The 23,085-nt window shown below is 43.6% G+C and overlaps 1 protein-coding gene across 14 annotated transcripts in view; it reads right to left on the bottom strand.

Annotated features, from left to right (window-relative positions):
* Window positions 1–10,308, bottom strand: part of NF1 (neurofibromin 1) — a 247,496-nt gene extending 237,188 nt beyond the window's left edge. For 7 of the 14 annotated variants that reach the window (XM_043583628.1, XM_043583634.1, XM_043583641.1 and 4 more), the window contains exon 1: window positions 9,807–10,244. In XM_043583628.1, coding sequence (XP_043439563.1) covers window positions 9,807–9,866 — 60 coding nt within the window. In that variant the 5' untranslated portion in view covers window positions 9,867–10,244. Of the gene's footprint in view, window positions 1–9,806 lie in introns of all 14 variants that reach the window. The other 7 variants (XM_043583636.1, XM_043583637.1, XM_043583638.1 and 4 more) reach the window with 5 other exon arrangements.
* Between the last annotated feature and the right edge of the window lie 12,777 nt (window positions 10,309–23,085).

Here is a 23,085-nt window from a genome sequence, read left to right as displayed (position 1 = left end):
ACTACCTCTTCCATTCTCTACTTGCAACTTCAGTTATCAGAGGCCAAGAACAAACATTAACAGGAAACACAAATGCTCCCCCGCCCCCCCCCCCCCCCCCTTTCAGTCCATTACCCAAAAGGAAGACCTGCCTGGAGTATAAAAGCAAAACACTTTCCCAGCCCTGAGCTGACAGAAGTTGAAGAGATATTCCAAAAGACAAGATAGTTGGGGGGGGGGGGGGGGGGGGGTGCTGAAAAAGTAGATATAGAAAGAAAGAAAGAAAGAAAGAAAGAAAGAAAGAAAGAAAGAAAGAAAGAAAGAAAGACAGAAATACCCAGGAATCCAATAGAATAAAGCACTCAAATGCTACTGAAGTTTAGAGTTGCCTCAAATTTAATCAAATCCTAAATGCAATGTTCTTCAAGTTTGAAAACCAACTTTACAAAAGTGGACAAATGGTAAGATTAAAAAAAAAATGAAGTAAATACATAATCTGTATGTTCCTGTTGGTATTCTAGCAAATTCTATTCTCTCACCTTCAGAATTCATCTCTCCTCATCTAAAAATCTTCAGTGAGTATGATACAATGCTATAAAACTAAATAAAAGGGGAACAATGTTACAACTTCTCCTAACAGCCAAAGAAGTTCTGGTAAGGTGAAAAGAAGAATGATAAATAATGAAATCAAGGATATAATGTTTAAAATGTATGTCTATTTTTATCTATTTCTAACATATGACCAGGTGAGTTAGAAGGTTTCCACTTACTCTCATATGAACATAAAAGGTAAACTCTAATAACTCAACTTGGAAGAAGCAAGAATACATTCCTCATTTTACATATTTGTGCTATCTGTTCAAAAAATTTAGACCTTTTTTGTAAAGCTCTATTTATTGAAAAGTTACTGCTCTAAGGATTAACACCCACACTCTAGTTTAAATTCAATTAATTACATGTCATATGATTGTGAACAATTGCTCTGCACCTCTAGTTTTATTTTTCCTCATGCAGGGTAATAATAATATGAAACTATAATAATAACAAAGCATAAAGAAGGGATAGAAAAATACCACATAGTATGATAATCACAGTAACACATTTTTATGACTGTTTATAGTTTCCTTTCATGTGAAAGATTCACACCTAAGATACTAAACAAGCCCATGATGTGAGCAGGGAAGGTATAATCCCCATTGTATGATAAAAACAGAAAACTGAAGTTCAGAGATGTTAAGTGACTTGTCCAAGGTTATCTTGAAAGCTACACTCAAAAGCTCTTTTTCTCACTCCACAGTGTAGTGCCATCACAAATTTGAGATGGTACATTTTCTCATGCCCAAATTACTATGGAGACTACCCAAGGAAAGTCGTCAACAATTAAACTGAAAAGGGTCACCTGAGATTGCTATGAGCAGTAATTACCCACAAAGTCACTATCTGGGTATAAAACTATGATTAAAAATAAGTTAGGTAAGCGGCGCCCGGGTGGCTCAGTCGGTTAAGCACCTGACTCTTGATTTAGGCTCAGGTCATGATCTCACAGTCGTAAGATCAAGCCTGGCGTACGGCTCCGCGCTGGGCACAGAGTCTGCTTAAGTTCTCTCTCTCCCTCTTCCTCTGCCCCACCCGCCTCCCATTTTCACACTCTCTTAAAAACATACGTTAGGGGACACCGAGGTGGCGCAGATGGTTAAGCACCTGACTCTTGATCTCTGCTCAGGTCACCATCTCATGGTTTGTTAGAGCCCCACATCAGGCTCCGTGCTGCTGGTGCAGAGCCTGCTTGGGATTCTGTCTCTCCTCTCGGCCCCTCCCCCTCCCTGCGTGCATGCACTCGCTCTCTCTCACTCTCAAAATAAGTAAACTTAAAAAAATAAAGCGTGTGCTCTCTCTCTCTCATTCTCTCTCAAAATAAGTAAGTTAGGTAAAAACCTTTTAAAGTCAATGTCTAAAACTCTTGCTATTTATTCAATTAACTCCATGCCTCTTGCACTAGATACATCACCCTGTTTGGGGGATGTGAAATGAAGGGGCAAAGGATTTCATCAGGAAAAGTTAAGTTCTGTGAAAATCAATAGGGTAAAAAACTCAAAGCTCTAAAATACGAAGAGGAACAGGCAACAGCTTGTAGACTGTAGTGGCAACCTTAAGCCAAACCAAAAGAGTGCCAATCTGTGGTTTAAAGAAAATATGTAATCTGGAACTTTGCACCTCAAGTTATTGCTACTCCAAAGTAATCAGTGCCGTTTCTAGTAAAAAGTATATGTAGGTTTAGAGGATAATTTCAATTCTTCATTATAACAGAATGGGATGCCATTTTAGCTTGGGGCTTTCTTATCTCAACAGAAGCTCTTTTGATGAGAAAGTCAATGGTTCAAAAGCCACTGTCAGAGAACTGAAGACTGTAACTATGTATCACTGGCATTTGATATCTGAGGTGGTCAAATAGGTCTACTGCAGGCCCCTGGAGAGACTTTAATAAGGACACTACCAGGACACCTGGGTGGCTCAGTCAATTAAGTGATTTCCGTTCAGATCGTGATCTCACGGTTCATGAGACTGAGCTCCAAATCAGGCTCTGCACTGACAGTGTGGAGCCTGCTTGGGATTCCCGCTCTCCTCTCTCTCCGCCCCTCCCCATTCATGCTCTATCTCTCAAAGAAATATTTTTTTTGATGAGGGCGCTACCAATTCCAGTTATTCATATTCTAGAATGTTAAAATTTTCTTCAGTACGACCTCTCAGAGTGCTCGGTTTACTGAAGGCCCTGGCACACAGTATGATACAGAATTTTACAGATTGCTGAAATCTTAAATTCACAGTCACTACAAAGTAAAACACCTTAACTTTTCTATTCTTCAAGGTCAAAACAAACTTTGTCTCATCTTTCCCTCTCCACCCACAAGAAAATGGGCTATTCTAAAAGATGTCCTACAAATAAGCCAATGCTTTTATAAATACAAATCAATCCTCTGCAGAGAAAGACCTTAAGATGCCCATATTCTACTTCAGTATTGATTCTAAGCCTTTTAACAGTTTAAGCTGACCACAAACCTCTCCTTCTACTTCTTCTACGGAATATTCTCCTCCTTAAACTCCCTTTTTTTTTTTACAAACGAGCCTTCTTATACCTCCTGTCCCTTGTCTTATACACACACGTAACTCCCAATGAAGAACAGACTGAGGCTGAAGGAACACATCTGCAAAACACATGTTCTTAATTAATACACTGCTCACCCTTAAAAGCATGTTGTTAAAATGCAACAATAAAGAGTCTATATAGAACCCCAAAACACCAAATTTGAAGATGAAAACAAAAACGCCCCATAGCAGCCCGAGCAATCCAAAGAAAAAAGATTTAAAAATAAGGCACTACAGTATTGTAATATATCACTAACCTTTCCTTCAAGGACAAAAGTCTCCATGCTAAACACATGAAAAAATAATAATAATGAAATAAAAGAAGAGGAAGCAGATTTAAGAACCTAATTTCCTACTGTTCAAAATGTCAAATAAAATAAAGTGTAGGACTATTTTAAGATCAAATGAAACAATATTGCTGGCCCAATTCACACAACACCTTGTAACACTTTTATATTAAACATGCTAAACTTGAGAAGCCATATAATACATTTGCTATAAATTAGATGATAAAGCAAGAAAACAGATCAATTACAGAGATCCATGATACATAAAGATGCTCTCAGTACCGTAACTATTTGTTAATGAATGCTAAAGTAAGGTATATATATCAGCCAAGGTACATTTTGGGGGAATATCCAGAGACCAGTCAATCTCCCTTATTTAGTGAAAACACAATAGTCAATAGGCTGTAAAGAACATGTGTAAATCCTACATTGAATTACTTCTAGATTTTTCAAAGTTCTTTGCAATCATTTTCCTATCAGACTACTGCAAAAAAGTTTCCTTCTGACTTACCACTAAAAGTGACAAATCCAAGATCACAAAGGTAGTTAATCAAATCTAAAGCAATTTGATTCAAAAAACATGTTCTCTCTCTGGGAGGAAATATAAATATGTGTCAGTTCCTCCTTAAAGCTCTCTTCAAAAAAAAAAAAAAAAACCTATTCATAGGTAAAATATCATTTAACTTATAAGACCTAGGCTATTTATAAACACTACATTATAAATTTGGTTATTTACATTTAAAACAAAGCCAAAGTCATCACTACTTTTAACCAGTCTACCTTTCAACCAGGAATCATATTAAAAAAACATTCCACCAATGATGTGCTATATGCTCACAACCATGCTGGGCACTGGGGTGACTATATGAGGATGCTAACTGAGGCGTCTTGCTTTTTAGAAAGTTTACACTCTATTTGACAAAAAGAGAAGAGCAAATACTAAGCTGTGTTCAACCAACCCTCCTGAGGGGAGAAACCCCAGGTGACAAGTACACCAAGAAGTGAGACTGCAGTGAGTTTCATCCAAAAAAAAACTTAATGGGAAAAATGAAGCTTGAGCTGCACAGGGAGGGATGGACAGGAATTTTAAAAGCACAAAGGAGGAATGAAAGCATGCAGGCAGGGGCTGGCATCAACAAAAGGCTGAGAGACAGGAATAAGCATGATATATACAGAAGAGACTGAGCCAACCTGTCTGGGACACAGGTGCATGCTGAGGCATAATGAGAAATAGTCGGGTAAATCAAGTGGAGTCAGCTCCCAATGGACTGTGAAGGCAACAGGGAAATGCTGTTAAAATATTAAAATCATCTAATATCTAAACTAGATAGAGAACCTTAGAGATTCTCTAGTTGATTCTTTTCTGACAGATGAGGAGAATCTAGGATCCACAGACATCTAATGGCTAGCATAAGGACAAAGTAAATAGCAGAACAAAACTCAGACCCCATTTAGGTATCCCAGTTCAGTGACAGGCAGCATAGTTTGACAGGGAAAGCAAATCTGTTCAAGGATTGATGAGCACATCAGTATATAAGGATCTGCAAACATACAGACATACAAGACAGTACTGTGTCTTATGAATTCCAGTAGACTGGTTTCCAGGGGTAATAGAACACCACAGCGGCACTACCATTGAGCAAAAACCACTATGTTTTGCCAGAAGGAATCATTTTCAAGAAAGCAGCAATCCAGAAGGAAAGCAGAGGCAGAAGCTAGTTTTCAGCTATAAAGGAAATGAGTGGATAAACAGTAGAGGCAGCAGGTATCTGGCAACAAAAAGAAGAAAAAAAACTGATCCACTGAGAGAAAGCTACAGGACCAAGTAAATGCTTGAGAAAAGAAATCTTAGTAAGTTTGAAGGTGAAAAGGAAGGCACTCACACAAAAATTAAATCGTATACTAAATAAGGTAAGGGTAGTGAGGGAGCATAGAGAACTAATTAAGGATCAGTTGGAAGAAATTTTTTTTAAATAGGAATTCCAGAATAAAGAATAAGCATTTTTTCCTCACCACAAAATACCCCTCACCAAAAGAGTACTCACTTTCAACTACCTTTAAGGCCTTATAAAAATGGCAGACCAGGCTTTAAGAAACAAAGCTACGAGATTTTTTTTAATCCAAAACAGCTTCAAAGTTTTACAAATCTACTTAGCCAATTAACATGTGGTGTATAACTTCAAAGACATTTGTCAATCATTTTATATTGCATGAGTTTCACACGACATATTCAAAGCACATTCCAATTAGCATCCAATTTACAGTAACTGATATGCCATTGTTTCAAATCAAAAATCAGAGTTTATTCTCTAATATGTTCTTAAATATGGGGGGTGAGGGGGCATATACTGTTTTTACTTGACCAGATATGGAATACATGAGTGCTTAAATGAACATATTTACAACAAATCATTTGGGGATACCTTTTTTTCAATTTGTTAAAAAAAAAAAATTCAAATAAGCACAGTTTTCTTCTATGGCGCTTCAGAAACAAAGTCCTACAGAACCAGAGGGGCACAGAGAGCTAGGTGGGGCATGTGACAAAGTTTTCTCTAATTCATTAATAGTAACCTAATAAGCCACAATTTAGAGCTACACGCCTAAAATATACCAGTATCAATTTAGAAACGTACTATTCAGCACCATAAAGGCAGGTTAAGGAAAAGCAGAAGATGTAACTGATAACATTGATTCAGCTGCGCCTGGATGGCTCAGTCAGTTAAGCGTAGGGCTTTTAATTTCAGCTCAGGTCATGATCTCAAGGTTTGTGAGACAGAGCCCTAGTCTGGCTCCACACCGACAGCGTGGAGTCTACTTGGGATTCTCCCTCCCTCTCCCCCACCTCCTTGTGTTTGCAAGGGCGCGTGCACACACGTGTGCGTGCCGGGCGCACAGCTCTGTCTCTCTCAAAATGAATAAACATTTAAAAAGAAACCTCAGGGGCGCTTGGGTGGCTCAGTCAGTTAAGTGTCCGACCTCAGCTCAGGTCATGATCTCACAGTCTGTGAGTTTGAGCCCCATGTCAGGCTCTGTGCCGACAGTTCAGAGCCTGGAGCCTGCTTTGGGTTCTGTGTCTCCCTCTCTCTCTCTCCCTCCCCTAGTCACGCTCTGTCTCCCACTCTCTCAGCAAATAAACAAACATTAATTTTTTTTTTTAAACTCATCATTCTTTACAAAAATAAATAAATAACTGATACATTCACTCCGCTTTCTGGCCATCCACCTTTGCAACTGCCATTTCCCTAACCAAGGACATAATTACTTTTAAAATTGGTAAGAATCATTCAACTTAGGCCATAAATATTAGGTTTAGGTGCAATACTAGCAGGTTACAGCAATTTCATTTTACCCACTTGGAAATAAGGGCTTAAGCTCAAAATGTCAAGATGGAACACTGCCACTTCTCTTAACTGGGTCTACCGCATCAAGTTGCCAAGCAATACCCATCAGAGTACAAAACGTTATCGGCAGTGGCTAGTAATGCATTTCTGCTTACATCACCACTAATATTAGAAGTCCAACCAAACCATCAATTCAGTCATAAACAGAGTTGCTACCTTTAGACTTGCATACGCTCTCGGGCTCAACATACACATGTCTTAGCTGTAATAAAGAGCAGCCTGTATCCCTCTGGACCCGCTGAAACAAAGTACAGACAATATACCCCAAATTTAAAACTTTTAGAAATAGCTGAGACTAATTATACAAATACCTCTCCCTACACGTGGGGCTTTTTCTCCCCTCAATAAAAATGTGAACTCTTCTCCCTTAACTATACTTAAGGGGTTATTAAAACAAATCCTATGAGATACTTTTCAGAAATAGTATCCCTGACTGTTCAGCATTCAATACGTTTCGTACTGAGGCTCTTGTTATTAGGTCTGCTCCGTGACCTTGGAAAGTCATTTAATATCTCTGTGCCTCGGTTTTCTCACTTTCCAACCTCAAGGTAATCTCTAATTTGAATTAAACGTTTATTACTACTATAGTAAATTAAGGTATGTAAGTACCTTATGTTAAACATTGAAAAGCCTTAGACTTCTGTATGGCAAAGTCAGTGGTCTTTAACCTAAGAGAAGAATGTGAGGAATAATTTGCCCTATGTATCTTTCTCTTAATTACAACATAAGGAATACATTAAAAATGCTTCCGTTTAAAACTCTTACATCCTTAATTTTTAACAGATGGTGGCGAGTTTGATTCCACAATATTCATAACAACGCAAACAACAAAGCCTAAGGTCTTTTAACACTGGAGACAAAAAGAAGGAAATATTTACTTGTGTTACTGAGAATATAATAAGAATCGTTCTTTTAAATTTAGAAAACTAGAGGGGCGCCTGGGTGGCGCAGTCGGTTAAGCGTCCGACTTCAGCCAGGTCACGATCTCGCCGTCTGTGAGTTCGAGCCCCGCGTCGGGCTCTGGGCTGATGGCTCGGAGCCTGGAGCCTGTTTCCGATTCTGTGTCTCCCTCTCTCTCTGCCCCTCCCCCGTTCATGCTCTGTCTCTCTCTGTCCCAAAAATAAATAAACGTTGAAAAAAAAAATGTAATAAATTTAGAAAACTATATTTTTTTTGTAGGTGGCAGATAAGCCTAGGGATCAACAGGTAAGAAGTGAAGAAATAAAGTTTAAAAATTGGGGGAAAAACTAATAAAAAAATTGGAGAACAACAATGGTAGTGTGAACACTTCAAATTCCTGCATCCATATTATGCTGTCCCCAAGGTTTAGACTTGGGGTTCTTCCGTGTGCCTTTAAAATCCTTTTTCAAGATTACATAAAGTCTCTTCTATCAAGTTTTAAATCGAATGCTCTATCAATAACACCATGCAATGTACGCAGTAACATTTTACTTCCTCAGATAGATCAGTAGTACAGTTGGTTTACAAGCTTTTGGGTCTGGAAGCAGAAGAGGGATGGGTGAAACAACACGCTACAAGCCCCTGACAGCTTTGTAATTCTATTCTACCTAGTTTCAACTTCCTTCTCAATCCTGCTGCCTATCCCAAACATCTTTCGGGTAGGTCAGCAACACTGGGAGTCCTGTAAGGAAACCTTTGTGGATCCAGTAAAAGTGTAGCCCTCTCCTGCCCCTCCATTCAGCTCCCATAATCACTTTTATGATTGTATCCAGTCAACAAAATAGATTGATTCAACCTTACCATGTCCCTCATCACAGGAAGCCCAGGGCAGAACTGCAGCTGCAAAAAAAGCATCCCTTTAAACTATCCCCAACTAACCGCAGCAACACAAAGTTAAACTAATTCCCACTGACAAAAGGCTCCGTGTGCCTTCATTCTGATCAGCCTCAGGATCCAGCGTGTGCAGCTCAAGGAATAAAAAGGCACCTCCCCAAGCTATGAAACTTTTATTTTTCCACCCCAAATATTCTCAATGAAAGTTCTCTTGTGAACCAAGAGGTGAGAGTTAAAAACAACAACACAACACCAGCAGAATTATCGGCTCCAGGACCACATCCCAGCTGTCCCTGCTCTCCGTTGTCAGGGGCTCAGACGCGGTTTCCCACTTTTCCTGGCACCCTGCTCCCCTTACTCCCCAAGCTTCTCGCTCAAGAAAGCCCTATTCACATTCTCAGACCGCTGGCAAAATAAAGGGTGAAACTGCAATTCTCAAGGAAGGAAAAAAAAAAAAAGGGAAAAATATTTCAGAAGCAGAAGGGAACGAGCACCATGGTTTCTACTACAACATGTAAATGGCACTCTTGTCTCATCAGGATATGGGGGGACGCCCAAGTGGGGTACCAAAAAGATGTGCATTGAGTGTGCACTTGGAGCTCGCAGGGCAGGCTGAGACCAGGGAGCAGAAAGTAAGAAAACCTGTGCTTTCCCTGCTTCTACTCTTCCCCGTCCAAGAGAGGAAGCTGAAGAAACTGGGGGAGGGGCGGGATGTTATCGTTCTCCCATTGGGGGTACACAAGACAGGCCTGGGGGTTCCTCCAGGGACTCACCCCCAGTTCGGAGGTCCACTGAGGGAAGAGGAAACCCCTAAACGTTACCCACCGCCGTTCAAACAAACAAACAAACAAAAGTAAGGGAGGGGGAAATGATTAAATCCAGATGGAGAGCCCCTGCAAGCGCCCCCGGGTCACTCATCCTCATTAGCAAGCGGAAGGGCTGGGATAAAGAGGATGGAGGGTCCGAGGGGTGGTCAGGGAAGAGGCCCCACCCCCCGACTTAGGAGGGAAGGGGAGCCCGAGCCACCAGCCGTCCCCTCCTTCCCCGCACCTCCCCCCTAGGCCACCCCCTCTAGTTCCCCCCTTCCTCTCCTCCAGAGCCCGAGGCAGCCGCGGGGGAGGCGGCTGCTCCTTCCTCCCCTCACCCACTCCGCCCCCACCCCCACTTCGCTCCCACCTCCCGCCCGCCGAGGGCCCGTTACCTGCTCGTCGAAGCGGCTGACCACGGCCTGGACCCATTCCACCGGCCTGTGCGCGGCCATGTCCTCCCCGCGGCCGGGGGGCGGCGGAGGGACGGGCCGGCCGGCGCCCAGGGCCGGGAAGAGGGCGGGGAGCGGGGGCCGAGGTGAAGGCAGAGGCGAGGAGAGGGTCCGAGGAGTGCGGGCTCCGAACGTTCCCACGGGGGTGGGGATGGGGGGCCTGCGCCGAGCCGGGAGGGGGACAGGGGAAGGGGGCGTTGGCGAGGAGGCAGGGGGAAGGGGGGCGGGGGAGGGGGACCCGGGGAGGGGAGGGGGCCTCTTGGTCGCTCTCCCCACTAGCGCCGTCTCCCCTCAGCCATCACGGTCCGAGACGCCGCCATGACACCCCACCGGAAGTGGGATCCTTTCCACGGCCCGGGGAGAGGGAGAGCGAGCGAGCTCGAGATTGAGAGCGCGGCTGGGAAAGGGGAGGGGGAAGCGAGAGGGAAGGCGGCCTGCCGCGCATGCGCCCGTGCCGGCCGGTTTCATTAATGAAAAAGCGAGTCCTCCTGGAGGTGACGTCACCTAACTCCTCCGGGCCCGGAGGCGCGCGTCCCTCTTCGCCGCCGGGCTCACCTAGACTCTGGCTCTGGTTTCGGCCGGCGACGGTCCGTGCCGACCCGGGAGCATCCGCTCGCATCCCCACCGCCACAAGAGGCTCCCCCTCCCCCGCCGGCCTCAGGGTTTGGATTGCTCCCCGGGTTGGAAGTTAGGGGGCCGCGGAGCTAGCGTTTCTCCCAGGGCGCAGATCTCTGCGGCTGATCTGGGGGGCTGTGCGAGGGTCCCTCTCTGCCTTAAGCTCTCACAAAAAAACAAAGTACACAATCTCCGGTTTCCAGGTCCTTCGTAGCTAGCTAGTATAAACTGCTGAGAAACGGGGGAAATAAGGCCAAGACAGATACAATTTTTTTTTTTTTTAACTGTCTGTGTTAAATCCCAGTTCCTAGACGCGATGGCGGTCAAAGTGCTCAGACTCTGGAATGCAGTCCGGACTTCCTCTGCTGAACAGATAGGCATCCAAGTTAATAAAACTTTTGCACGGTTGATACAGATTCAAGTTGCACCATCCTCAAAAATCCTCTAAGGGCTTCCATACATTATCGATTCAACATTCATCATCTCATTTAAATCTTTCAATGAACCTTTCCAATAGGTATTACCCTCATGTAACAGATTTGCCTGAAGTCTCAGAGTTGGTAGGTGACAGAGTCAGCATGCAAACCCAGGTGGTTTGACTCCAAAGACAGTAGAGACAGACTGTGTTTCTCCAGAAACAATGGGGTTCCCTATACCCTTAATACCACAGTTAAAATGATTTCGTGTGAAATTGGTTTTCCAGGGAGAGGATTACATCCAAAACAATGATCTGCCTATATCGGACATGAATTTTGGAATGAGCTATTTTTGAGATTATCTTCCTCAATACACTTTACTTAGGATAATCTTAAAATGAGTTTCCACATTCTGAGCACACACTAATCAGCCACTTAGGCCGCATGATATGATAACTAATCAGGTGATAAGGCAGAGCAAAACTAGTATTTTACATTTACTACAAAAAAAAAAAAATTCTCTAAGCCAGTATCCCATGCACAGAGATATCCATGAGAGAAGTTTCCAACCTTTGCTGGCTGGTGATTGTCTAAAATACATATTAAATTAATACTTCATCCCACTAGAATGAGAGGAAAGGGTCTAGGTGGCTCTGTTGTCCATTCTCTAAGGATGCCATATGAATACCAACTAATGTCTTTTAGATGATGTCAGAAATGATGGTGACAATGTTAAAGAAAAGGATGTTAAATGAATGTCCATCTGTGCCCTTCCCAACTAAAACCCCCCAAAAAGCTCTCACTCATATCTCCAGAGAGTATCCCAATGCCTGTACTTCACTGCTAAACTTCCAGACCTGCAATCTTCCTCTCCTTTTCCCATGCTTCCTCTGAGAGTTCCCAATTACTTTCTTGTTGCCATGGCTCTTTGCCTATTCCCTTCACCTTCCCTAGCCTGGATGCAAATATCTAAACCCTCGGCTCCCTTGGCTCCAGGAGCATTCCATTCCTGAGGTCCCTTTGTGCTTCTCTTTCCTGTGCTTCCCCAGATTCCCCATTCCTCCCTAACTCTAGGCAAAAAACACTCAAACTTCAGTCCTTGGCCCTCTGCTCTTGCTTTTCTCAGGCTCCAGCCAGCATTAATTCACTAATTCATCCTAATCTGCACTTCCTGTCCTGTTGCCCCCACTGACTGCCAAGCTTCTCATAACACTTGGAGTGTTAACACTAGGCTTCACTCCGACTTCCTCTCCAATTAAATTCATTCCATTCTGCTGAATCAATATGAAGCGCCCAAACACCTATTGTATAGACCATGCACCATGTCAGGTAGTGCATACCACAGCAGGGATTCTACACAAAAATGCCAAAACAGGTAACGCATACATACTGTGGTGAACTAAGGGGCACATCCCCCCAGTTAAAGGGGCAGCCGTCACTCAATTACTGCCGCCATGCAAGAATACTGACCCAGGGTTGCTCGATCTTCCCCTTGATCAATAGAAGCTGGAAATCTGAGTTTACATATACACTCTTCCAATTTTTACATAGTGGCAGCCTTTTCACATTTTTTAAAACCTTGTGCAGCCAAACAAACTACATCTGCTGTCTGAATTTTGAGCACCAGCTTGACTGGCTCTGAGCTAGGAAGGATATGGCTTCAGAGTAGAAGCGAATCAGACTGTGCCCTAACATCCCAGTTCTGCATGGTCCAACACAAGAGTGTTCGAGAGGACTACTGGCACTTGGTATAGGTTTAAATGCATCACTCTTGTCAACTCTACTCGAATAAAAAATAATAAAATTAATCCAAATAAAATAAATCTCAGTTGTTCTGTTTTGGTCACACGGCAGTCTCTGCCAATTTTGTCTTCAGGGGTCTCGTTCCAGGAGCATTCCCTACATTCTACCCATCTCCCACCCCTCCACACACTCCCCCCCGCTCCCCTGTTCTAGGATCCCAAGGAGTGCTGGGCACCTCACAGCTGAGCCACCAATTTTCCCAGATGCAGGGAGCATTAGTGGCCAGCTCTCAACTGAATCCCTTTCCAGAAATTGCCCTTAGCAAGAGAGCTACCTCACTCTGGTCACACGAGCTCCAGGAGAAACTGCACAAGTGGCTGGAAGATACAGGCCTGGGGGTGGGACCACCCCGAAGCACTCGAGAGCCCTCATAAGTGATCAGCTCCCAGGGGGTCAGGTGAGGCCTTTGCTTGGGACTGCCTTTATTTAGTTCAAGTTCTCTTTCTGCTCAGGCCTACTCTTTTAGTTCTTTGCAATGTTGATCCCAAGGGTATTACCCAATAAATTTCCTGCTTGCAAATCTCCATTTCTGAGTTGGTTTTCCAGAGGATCCAAACTAAACCAATTAGTCCCATGAGTGTGGTCTGAGCCAGGGGAGCTGAATCATCCACTGGCCAGCTGGCAGCAAGGCCCCAGGTGAAGGCCTTGATAGGCCCTGGCATGCCGTAGCTCTGCAACTGTTAAAACTGTCAGCAGTGGGGATGGGATGGGATAGAATAGGATGGATGGGATATAATACCAGTGCAAGAACGCACGGGTAGATGTAATCTATCAGGCACTTTTTTTTTTTTAATATGGGGAAAATAGAAATTTAAGAACAGTAAGATTGAACAACTATTGTTGGAGTAAGACAATGAAAAGTTGCGAGTGGTTAATCCCCAATTAAAGGCTAAGGCTAGAGTGCCTCCTTAGCAACACATAAATGAGGAGTGGGGGTGGGGGGGTGCAGAAAATCTTGAAGATCAGGCCCACAAATTAAGTCTAAGAACAGTAGAACTCTGGGGTGCCCGGGGGGCTCAGTCGGTTAAATGTCCAACTCTTGATTTCAGCTCAGGTCATGATCTCACTGTTTGTGAGTTCAAGCCTCGCATGGGATTTCACGCTGGCAGTGCAGAGCCTGCTTGGGATTCTCTCTCTCCCTCTCTGCCCCTCCCCTGCTCACTCTCTCTGTCTCTCTCTCAAAATAAATAAACTTAAAAAAAAAAAAATAGTAGAACTCCAAACAGGTTGAATTCTCAGCCCTGGAAAGTCTTCTAGGTCAAGGTCAGCGGCATGGTTAGAAAGAAGTGGGATCCTGACACTTTGGGGCATGTGGGTTGATGCACTTAAAAACCTTCAAACCCCACATCACCCTGCACACTCTGGGTTTATAGAAGTGCCCCACTCTTCAGAAGCACCCCCTCACCACCACCACTTGAGAATGAAAAAGTATCTACCTTACAAGGCAACACACATCCTCCTTAGGATCTACCTGCACCTCTCCTCCTATCTACCAGACCATAACTGAAATCAAGTCACAAAATAACCCCACTGTGCAGACTCTGGGACCTGCCAGAGGAGGAGAGGAACTATATCCTGAAGGATCTAGAAGGCTACCCAACATGTATATACCTGCAGAAGCCAGGAGCCTATGATGGGATTGGCTCCCCAGGGTATTAAACTGGGGGGAGGTGGGGGGAGAAAGGAAGGGGCAGGAGAATGTAGTGAGTATGTCCCTGTACTGCAGTATTTACATCCTAGCAAGGTCCCTGGGAGACAGTGCAAACAGGTCACCAGGAGGTTTCCAGGAAGCTTAGGGAAAGCAAAGGCCCACACTAGGTAAAACAGAAAGGCCAGAGCCATCATAGCAGGAATAGAAGAAGGGAGCAAAAACTCAGAGACGCAGGCACGCTAGAGTGGACATACCCTGTACATCCCACCAGCTGACTATGGTCTGCCCTTTATTACAAGCAGTAAGGAGTGTGCTAGTGAAAGGGACATCAGCATCACTGAGCAGCTCAGTGGTGGCTCTCCTCAAGACCAGGGCTAATGGAAGACCATATTGTCACAGAGCTAGGCTCCCTGATAGCAGTAGGCTTGATGGGATCTTGAAGAAATAGAGACCAGGCGGCACGCTTAACCAACAGAAGCAAGATTAAGCGGCATCATTGAGTGGCACAATTAGAGGGGCAGCCTAGGGGACATGACCCACAGAGAGTTACGGAGGTAGTTAACAGAACACCATGTACCAAGAGGAAACCAGCCTAGGCATCCCTCAAGGTTCAATGTGTACACCTTTTAAAAACCCAGGGGCACCTGGGTGGCTCAGTCGGTTGGGCATCCAACTTCAGCTCAGGTCACGATCTCGCGGTCAGTGAGTTCGAGCCCCACGTCGGGCTCTGGGCTGATGGTTCAGAGCCTGGAGCCTGCTTCCGATTCTGTGTCTCCCTCTCTCTCTGCCCCTCCCCCGTTCATGCTCTGTCTCTCTCTGTCTCAAAAATAAATAAATGTTAAAAAAAAAAATTTAAAAACCCAAGGATGGATGACGAGGTTGCTGAGGGAACCTGCCCCAATAAAAAGCCACAGTCCCTCGCCAGTTTCAGACCCAGAACCTGATGACTGAAGAAGACTGTGTTCCCAGCAAGAATATAGACAAATGAGTCCTCTGGTCCTCCCTGAATGTATAATTAGAAAAGCCATACTTGGTGGTTGGCAGAAGCCTCACATTTGTTCCTTGGCCTATGGGGTAAGAGCTGTCATAGTGGAGAAGGCCAAGTGGAAGCTTCTGAATCTCCCCACCCCCCCGCCTCCCTGTGATCTAGCAAGATTCTAAATTTTTCAAAATTTGTATCCCCTAGGAGAGTGCAGAGACAAGAATGCATGTCCAGAGGGGCCCCATGGCAAGGGTAGAGACTATGCATGAGTCCAACATCATGGGCCCCTACTTACTAAGGCCTGTCTAGTCACTGGTGCCACCAAGTGCCCAACCTACCAGCAACAGAGACCAAAACTAAATCCCTAATATGGCACCATCCCTCAGGACACCAACCAGCCTGTTGATGGCAAAAATGACATCTTCTCGCCTCAAAGGAACAGTAATTCATCCAGACTGGAATAGAAACATTCTGGGTATGGGTTTGCATTTTCTACTCACAGAATTGTGTTGTTTTAACCAGCACCACTGTCTAGGGGCCTACAGAGGGTTTGATCCACTGACACAAGATGCTATATAACATAGCATTGGACCAATAAACCTCCTTAAAGTGAAAGAGGTATGCAGTGGGTACATGACCATGAAATCTATTGGTCCTATAACATACCATGCTAGCCAGAAACTGCTCGCCCAATGGGATGATATAATAGCCATTTAAGGCACAACTGAGGCCCAGCTTAGAGAGGATGGACCAACATCCTTCAGGACAAAAAACACACCCTAGTCAATGACGAATATGGGGCACTGTGTCCCCCAACAGGTAGAATTCATGGGTCTGGGAGCTGAGAGATGGAAGGAGTGGCCCCGGTCGACAATATCCCCAGTGACCCCCTAGGGGAATTTTGTGTTTCCCATCCCCACAATTCTGGGCTCTGCAGGTCTAGAAGTCCTAGTTCCCAAAGGAGGAACACTTCCACCAGGAACACCGCGATCGTCCCACTACACTTGAAGCTATGGCCACCTCCCAGTCGCTTTGGGTTGCTCGTACTAAGACGCTAGCAGGCAAGGAAAGGGGGTCATCATCTCATGAGGGATAATTGACCCTGATCGTCAGGAACAGGTAGAGCTATTACATAATGGGTAGCAGAGAAGAATATATTTGGGGATCCATAGGGGCATCTCTTGGTTCTCCCTTGTGCAAGCAGGATAGTAAATGGACAAGTGGCACCTGGGTGGCTCAGTCAGTTGAGTGCCTAATTCTTTTTTCTTATTATTGAATTTTTTTTAATGTGTATTTATTCATTTTCGAGACAGAGAGAAAGCAAGTGGGGGGGAGGGGAAGAAGGAGCTAGGGAGAGAGAGAATCCCAAGCAGGCTCTGTGCTGTCAGCACACAGCCAGATGCAGGGTTGGCGTCCAGCTCTTGGTATCAGCTCAGGTTGTGATCTCGAGGTCATGAGATCGAGCACCGGGTTGGGGTCCACACTGACCTTGGAACCTGCTTGGGATTCTCCCTCTCTCCCGCTCTCTCTCTCTCTCTCTCTCTGCCCCCCAATAAATAAACAATAAATAAATAAATAAGTGCAGCAGCCACATCTGAAAAGGGCATGGTGATGAGGGGGTCAGGCCCTCTCAGGGATGTATGGGTTTGGGTCACCCTACCACAAAAGCCATTGAGAGTAGCAGAAATGCCAGCTTAGGGTGAGGGGAATCGAGAAAGCGTAGAGAAGGGAGATGATCAATTGAGGGCTATAATTCATTCTACTAACCTTAATCATGTGCATTTCCTCAGGGAAAGAGACAACCGGAATCTTGTAAGAACTTTCCCCACTATTGTGGATCTGAACAGTCCAAGTCCAAGTGGACACGAGTGGATACCGTGGTGTCCTCTTCAGGCCTTGACCTCTCATATCCCACCCTCACCCCTGCTGCTGGGCGTGTTAATAGCTGATGGCTGTCTGAGACCCTCTGCAAAAACTGCCATCAGTTTGGAGAGAACCACCTCACCTAAGGCCACACCTGTTCCCCAAGAGAGCCCACTTCCAGTCCTAGGGGATGCCCCCTTCTGCAGGGGTCTAAAGACCTGGCCTTTATGCCTCAAGATGGGATTACTCTGAAGGGCCTTCTCAGCTCCAAAGGTCCTCGTGGGATTGACTCAAGTCTTTTGTTGCAACTATGTCTTAGTTTGACTTTTCCTTCTGGCCGAGCCTGAGTTCTTGCTCCCTGCCCAGGTGTTAATCCTTGAAAGCGTTTCCCAATGAACTTGGGCCCAACTTTCCAGCTCAGAGTCAGTTTCCACCTAGGACATCTGGGTTCAAATGACAGCCCCACCCCTTCCTAGCTAGTGACCTTGGCAAGTTAATTCCCCACTGTAAGCTTCATTATCCATATCTATTAAGTGGGACGATAATAAAAGTACCTGCTTCGTGGGCTGTCCCGAGAGTTAAACAAAATAATACTTACAAGGGGCTTGGATAGGCTCCTGGCATCCAGTAGGTATTTCCCAGGTGGGGAGAGGAAGAGCCAAAAAGATGGAATAGAAAAGATTCAGTCTGGGGCACCTGGGTGGCTCAGTCAGTAGAGCATTGGATTCTTGATTTCAGCTCAGGTCATGATCTCATGGTCATGAGATCAAGCCTCAAGTCGGGCTCAGAGCTGAGCATGGAGCCTGCTTGGGATTCTCTGTCTCTCTCTCTCTGTCTCTCCCCCACTGGCCTTCGCTGTCTCTTAAAATACATAAATAAACATAAAAAAAAAAGAAAGAAAGGATTCAGTCTGACTCCTGAAAGAAAAAAAAAAAGAACAGCAATGGAAAGAGAGGGGAGTTTGCACGTATTAGAGAAAATTCGAGAAGCACTTTGGTGGAGAGAGATACAGCACAGATTGCCATCATTCTTTCCTTTCTCCTCCAATTTTGTTCTAAGGGAACAATGTGACCATTTAAAAATAAACAAAAATCCTTACCTTCCCAGACTCTTTCTACTGAAGATGGCCAGTTGACCCAATTCTGCCAATGAGATATAGGCGGAAATACTGGATGGAGTTTCAAAAAAAACCCTCTTGTTTTCCTGATTTAAGAGGGGTGGGGGGTTACTCAGCTGGCATTCTTGAAGCTTTTGTCATTTGCTTTTCTTTTTTTTTTTTTTTTTGTAAGTTTATTTATTTATTTTGAGAGAGTATGTATGCATGGGAGCTGGGGAGAGGCAGAGAGAGAGACAGAGAGAGAATCCCAAGCAGGCTCCATGCTGTCAGCTCAGAGCCTAATAGGGGGCTCAATCTCATGAACCATGAGATCATGACCTGATTGGAAATCAAGAATGGGACGCTTAACCAACTGAGCCATCCGGGTGCCCCTGTCTTCACACTTTTTATCTGGGCCTGAAATAATTTGTCTCAGCCCACTTTGAGCCAGACAGAAAAAGACAAATACTCCATGGTATCACTTATACGTGAAGTAAATAATAAAACTAAAAACAATTTGAACTCATAGGAACAGAGAATAGATAGATGGTGGTTGCCAGGGCTGAGGAATGGGGAATGTGGAGAGACGTCGGTCAAAGGGTATAAACTCTGTTTTAGGATGAATCAGTTCTGGGGCTCTAATGTACAGTGTGGTGCCCCTACTTAATAATCTTGTATTATATACTTGACATTTGCCAAAAGAGTAGATCTTAAGCATTCTCACCAGAAAAGAAAAAAAAATAAATAACTGTGAGGTGATAGATGTGTTAATCAACCTGACTGTAGTAATCATTTCACTATATATATACATATGTATATATATAATTATCACACATTGTACATTTAAAATATGTTATAGATTTGTCAATTGTACCTGAATAAAATGAGGGTGGAGGAAGCCTACTGTATCATCTCATGGCTGACCTTGCCTTGGCCTCACCTCACACCCCTGACCTCTAAAGCATTCATGACAGGGGGCACCTAGGTGGCTCAGTCAGTTAAACACCTGACTTCAGCTCTGGTCATGATCTCGTGGTTTGTGAGTTTGAGCCCTGTGTCGGGCTCTGTGCTGACAGCTGGGAGCCGGGAGCCTGCTTCGGATTCTGTGTCTCCTTCTCTCTCTGACCCTCCCCCACTCATGCTCTGTCTTTCTCTCTCTCAAAAATAAATAAACATTTTTAAAAAAATTTTTTTAAAAAAGCACTCACAATGGGGTACCTGGCTGGCTCAGTTTGGAAGAGCATGCAACTCTTGATCTTGGGGTCACAAGTTCAAGTCCCATGTTGGGTATAGAGATTACTAAAATAAATCAATACACTTAAAAAAAATTTTTTTTGAAAAAGCACTCATGGGCAGCTTGTCTTCATCTCAGGTGTGCTAGGTTTCTAGCTCCTAGCCATACCACGCCACAGGGGAACTGTAATAAATTTGTTTGCATGATTAATCAAAGGAAAGCAGCTGGAAACAATTAATTACTGGCTAATTGTTATCAACTGCCTTGGTAACAAACACCGAGAATGAGGACTCATTCTTTTAGTCATTAAAAGGTGAGTTATAAGCAGCTGAGGAAGAAATGTTTTCCCCTCTGTCTTCAGTGATACACGTTGTCCACCAGACTTGAGATTCAGAGAATTCTGCTTCTATTATTTCTTTCTTCATTCATTCATGAATGTCTCTTGCAGCTAAGTGTTACACAGGGCTTGTAATAGAAGATCCAACCCTTGCGCTGAAGAAGTATAGTTACGAAAGATAAAACTAAGTCTCTAACTATCACGGGTGACAGAATACGAAAAGCTTTTCAAAAAATACTCACAGGGGCGCCTGGGTGGCACAGTCGGTTAAGCGTCCGACTTCAGCCAGGCCACGATATCGCGGTTCGTGAGTTCGAGCCCCGCGTCGGGCTCTGGGCTGATGGCTCGGGGCCTGGAGCCTGTTTCCGATTCTGTGTCTCCCTCTCTCTCTGCCCCTCCCCTGTTCATGCTCTGTCTCTCTCTGTCCCAAAAATAAAATAAAAACGTTGAAAAAAAATTAATTAAAAAAAAATACTCACAAATGTCAGGCCATATGCTATGCACGTATATGCAATATCATTTTTAAAGTTCATTCAAACACATGAGGTGGGTATTATAGCCCCATATTACAGGTAAGGAAACAGAGGCTCAAAAAGATTTAGTAATATGTTCAGGTCATCTAGCTAGTACATGATGAGGCTGGTGGTCAAATTCAACTCTGCCTCTGGGTCCACCCTCTCAACCATCATCCAGCATTGTCCAAAGATTCTTTGGAACACTCATGTCTCCAAACATTTCACGGCCAGACGAGTTTGAGAAATGCTCTATATGATAGCTCCTTATCGGCAATTCACAACGTAATTTTTCATTATAATGTAATAGTTTAGACCAGTGGTACCCAAACCTTTTTGGAAGAACATTCAGTAAAAACTTTGAAGCACCCATACCCAGTACAGATTTATTTATTTACTTAAAAATTCGAGGCACAGGGGCACCTGGGCGGTTCAGTCGGTTAGGCGTCCAACTTCGGCTCAGGTCATGATCTCGTGGTTTGTGAGTTCGAGCCCCGCGTCGGGCTCTGTGCTGACAGCTCAGAGTCTGGAGCCTGCTTCAGATTCTGTGTCTCTCCATCTCTCGGCCCTTTCCCTGCTCATGCTCTGTGTCTCTCTGTCTCTCAATAATAAATAAACATTAAAAAAAATTAAAAAAAATTCTAGGCACATTCCAAGCTATTCCTAATTTTATTTAAAATATATTACTTTTTGTTCTTGCTAAAATGTCTAATGCTAGCAATATTACCAATGGATTTAATAAATCATAAAATGTAAAATATTAATATTTTATAGTAATTTTTAATGTTTATTTATTTTTGAAAGAGAGACAGAGACAGAGACAGAGACAGAGCATGAGTGGGAGAGGGGCAGAAAGACAGAGAGGGAGACACAGATTCTGAAACAGCCTCCAGGCTCCGAGAGTCAGCACAGAGCCTGATGTGGGGCTCGAACGAGGGAACAGCGAGATCATGTGACTCTTGATCTCGAGGTCCTGAGTTCGAGCCCCATGTTGGGTGTAGATATTACTTACTTATAAATAAATGTTTTTAAAAAGTTTTTAACGGGCAAAGAATCCGAATAGGCATTTCTCAAAGAAGATACACAAATGCCTGCTAGGCACTAGAAGAACCGCTCACCATCTTTTAAGCCATCAGAGAAATGAAAATCAAAACCACAATGAACTATCACTTTATACCTATCAGGATGACTACGATAATACAAAAGATAGTTCTGCACAACACAATAAAAATGTTGGCAAGGATGTGGAGAAGTTGAAAGCCCTATACACTGCTGGTGGGAGTGCAGGATAGTGCAGCCACTGTGGAAAATATCTTGGCAGGTTTTCAGAAGATTAAACATAGAGCTATCACAGGAGTGCGCAATTCCACACCGAGGTATACAGCCGAGAGAAACTGAAAAAACATGCGCGCACGAGATTTATACACAAGTGCTCATGGCAGCATTATTCGTACTAGGCAAAAAGAAACAACTCAAAGATCCATAAGCTGATGAATGGATAAATAAACCGTGGTGTAGCCACACAAGAGAATATTATTCAGTCATAAAGAAAGGAATGATGCACCACCATAGGGCTACACCGTGGCTGAACCTTGAAAACATTATGCTAAGCGAACGAAGTCGGTCACAAAATGCCACATATTGTGATTCCGCTCATATTAAATGCCCATAAAGGCAAATCCATAGAGATATGAAGTAAATTAGGGGCTGCTTAAGGCTGAGGGGGTTGGAAAGAAATGAGGAGTGACTGCTAATGGCTGTGGGGTCTCATTTTTAGGTGATGAAATGTTCCGAAATGTATTGTAATGGATGCACAACTCTGTGAACACACTGAAAACCATCGAATTGTATACTTTACATGGGTGAATTGTATCATACTTGAATTATATCTCTCTATATAGAACCCCCTAAAGGGTCTGCTAAAAACTACTAGAACTGACAAACGATTTCAGTAAAGTCACAGGGTACAAAATTAATATATATAAATCTGTTGCATTTCTATACACTAATACTGAAGTAGCAGAAAGAGGGGGAAAAAAATCTCATTTACAATTGCACCAAAAAGAATAAAATACCTAGGGATAAACTTAACCAAAGAAGTAAAAGACCCGTACTCTGAAAACTAGAAAACATTAATGAAAGAAATTGAAGATGACACAAATAAATGGAAAGAGGGACACCTGGGTGGCTCAGTTGGTTGAGTATCTGACTTCAGCTCAGGTCGTGATTTCACAGTTCGTGGGTTTGAGCCCCACGTCGGGCTTTGTACTGACAGCACGGAGTCTGCTTTGGATTCTCTGTCACCCTCTCTCTGCTCCAGGCCCACTCATTTTCTCTCTCTCTTTCAAAAAGAAATAAACATAAAAAAAAATTTTTTTTAATAGAAAGATATTCCACACTCATGGATTGGAAGAACCAATATTGTTAAAATGACCATACAACGCAAAGTAATCTACAGATTTAACGCAATTCCTGTCAAAATACCAACAAATTTTTTCACAGAACTAGAACAAATAATCCTAAAATTTGTATGCAATCATAAAAGACCTCAAATAGCCAAAGGAATCTTGAAAAAGGACAAAGCTGGAGATATCACAATCCCAAATGTCAAGATATGCTACAAACGTTGTAGTAACCAAAACAGTATGGTACTGGCATGAAAATAGACACATAGATCAAAAGAACAAAGAACAAAATAAAAAGTCTAGAAATA

Source organism: Prionailurus bengalensis, chromosome E1, assembly GCF_016509475.1.
Source record: "Prionailurus bengalensis isolate Pbe53 chromosome E1, Fcat_Pben_1.1_paternal_pri, whole genome shotgun sequence".
Taxonomy (NCBI): domain Eukaryota; kingdom Metazoa; phylum Chordata; class Mammalia; order Carnivora; family Felidae; genus Prionailurus; species Prionailurus bengalensis.
This window is presented reverse-complemented; position numbering and strand designations above follow the sequence as displayed.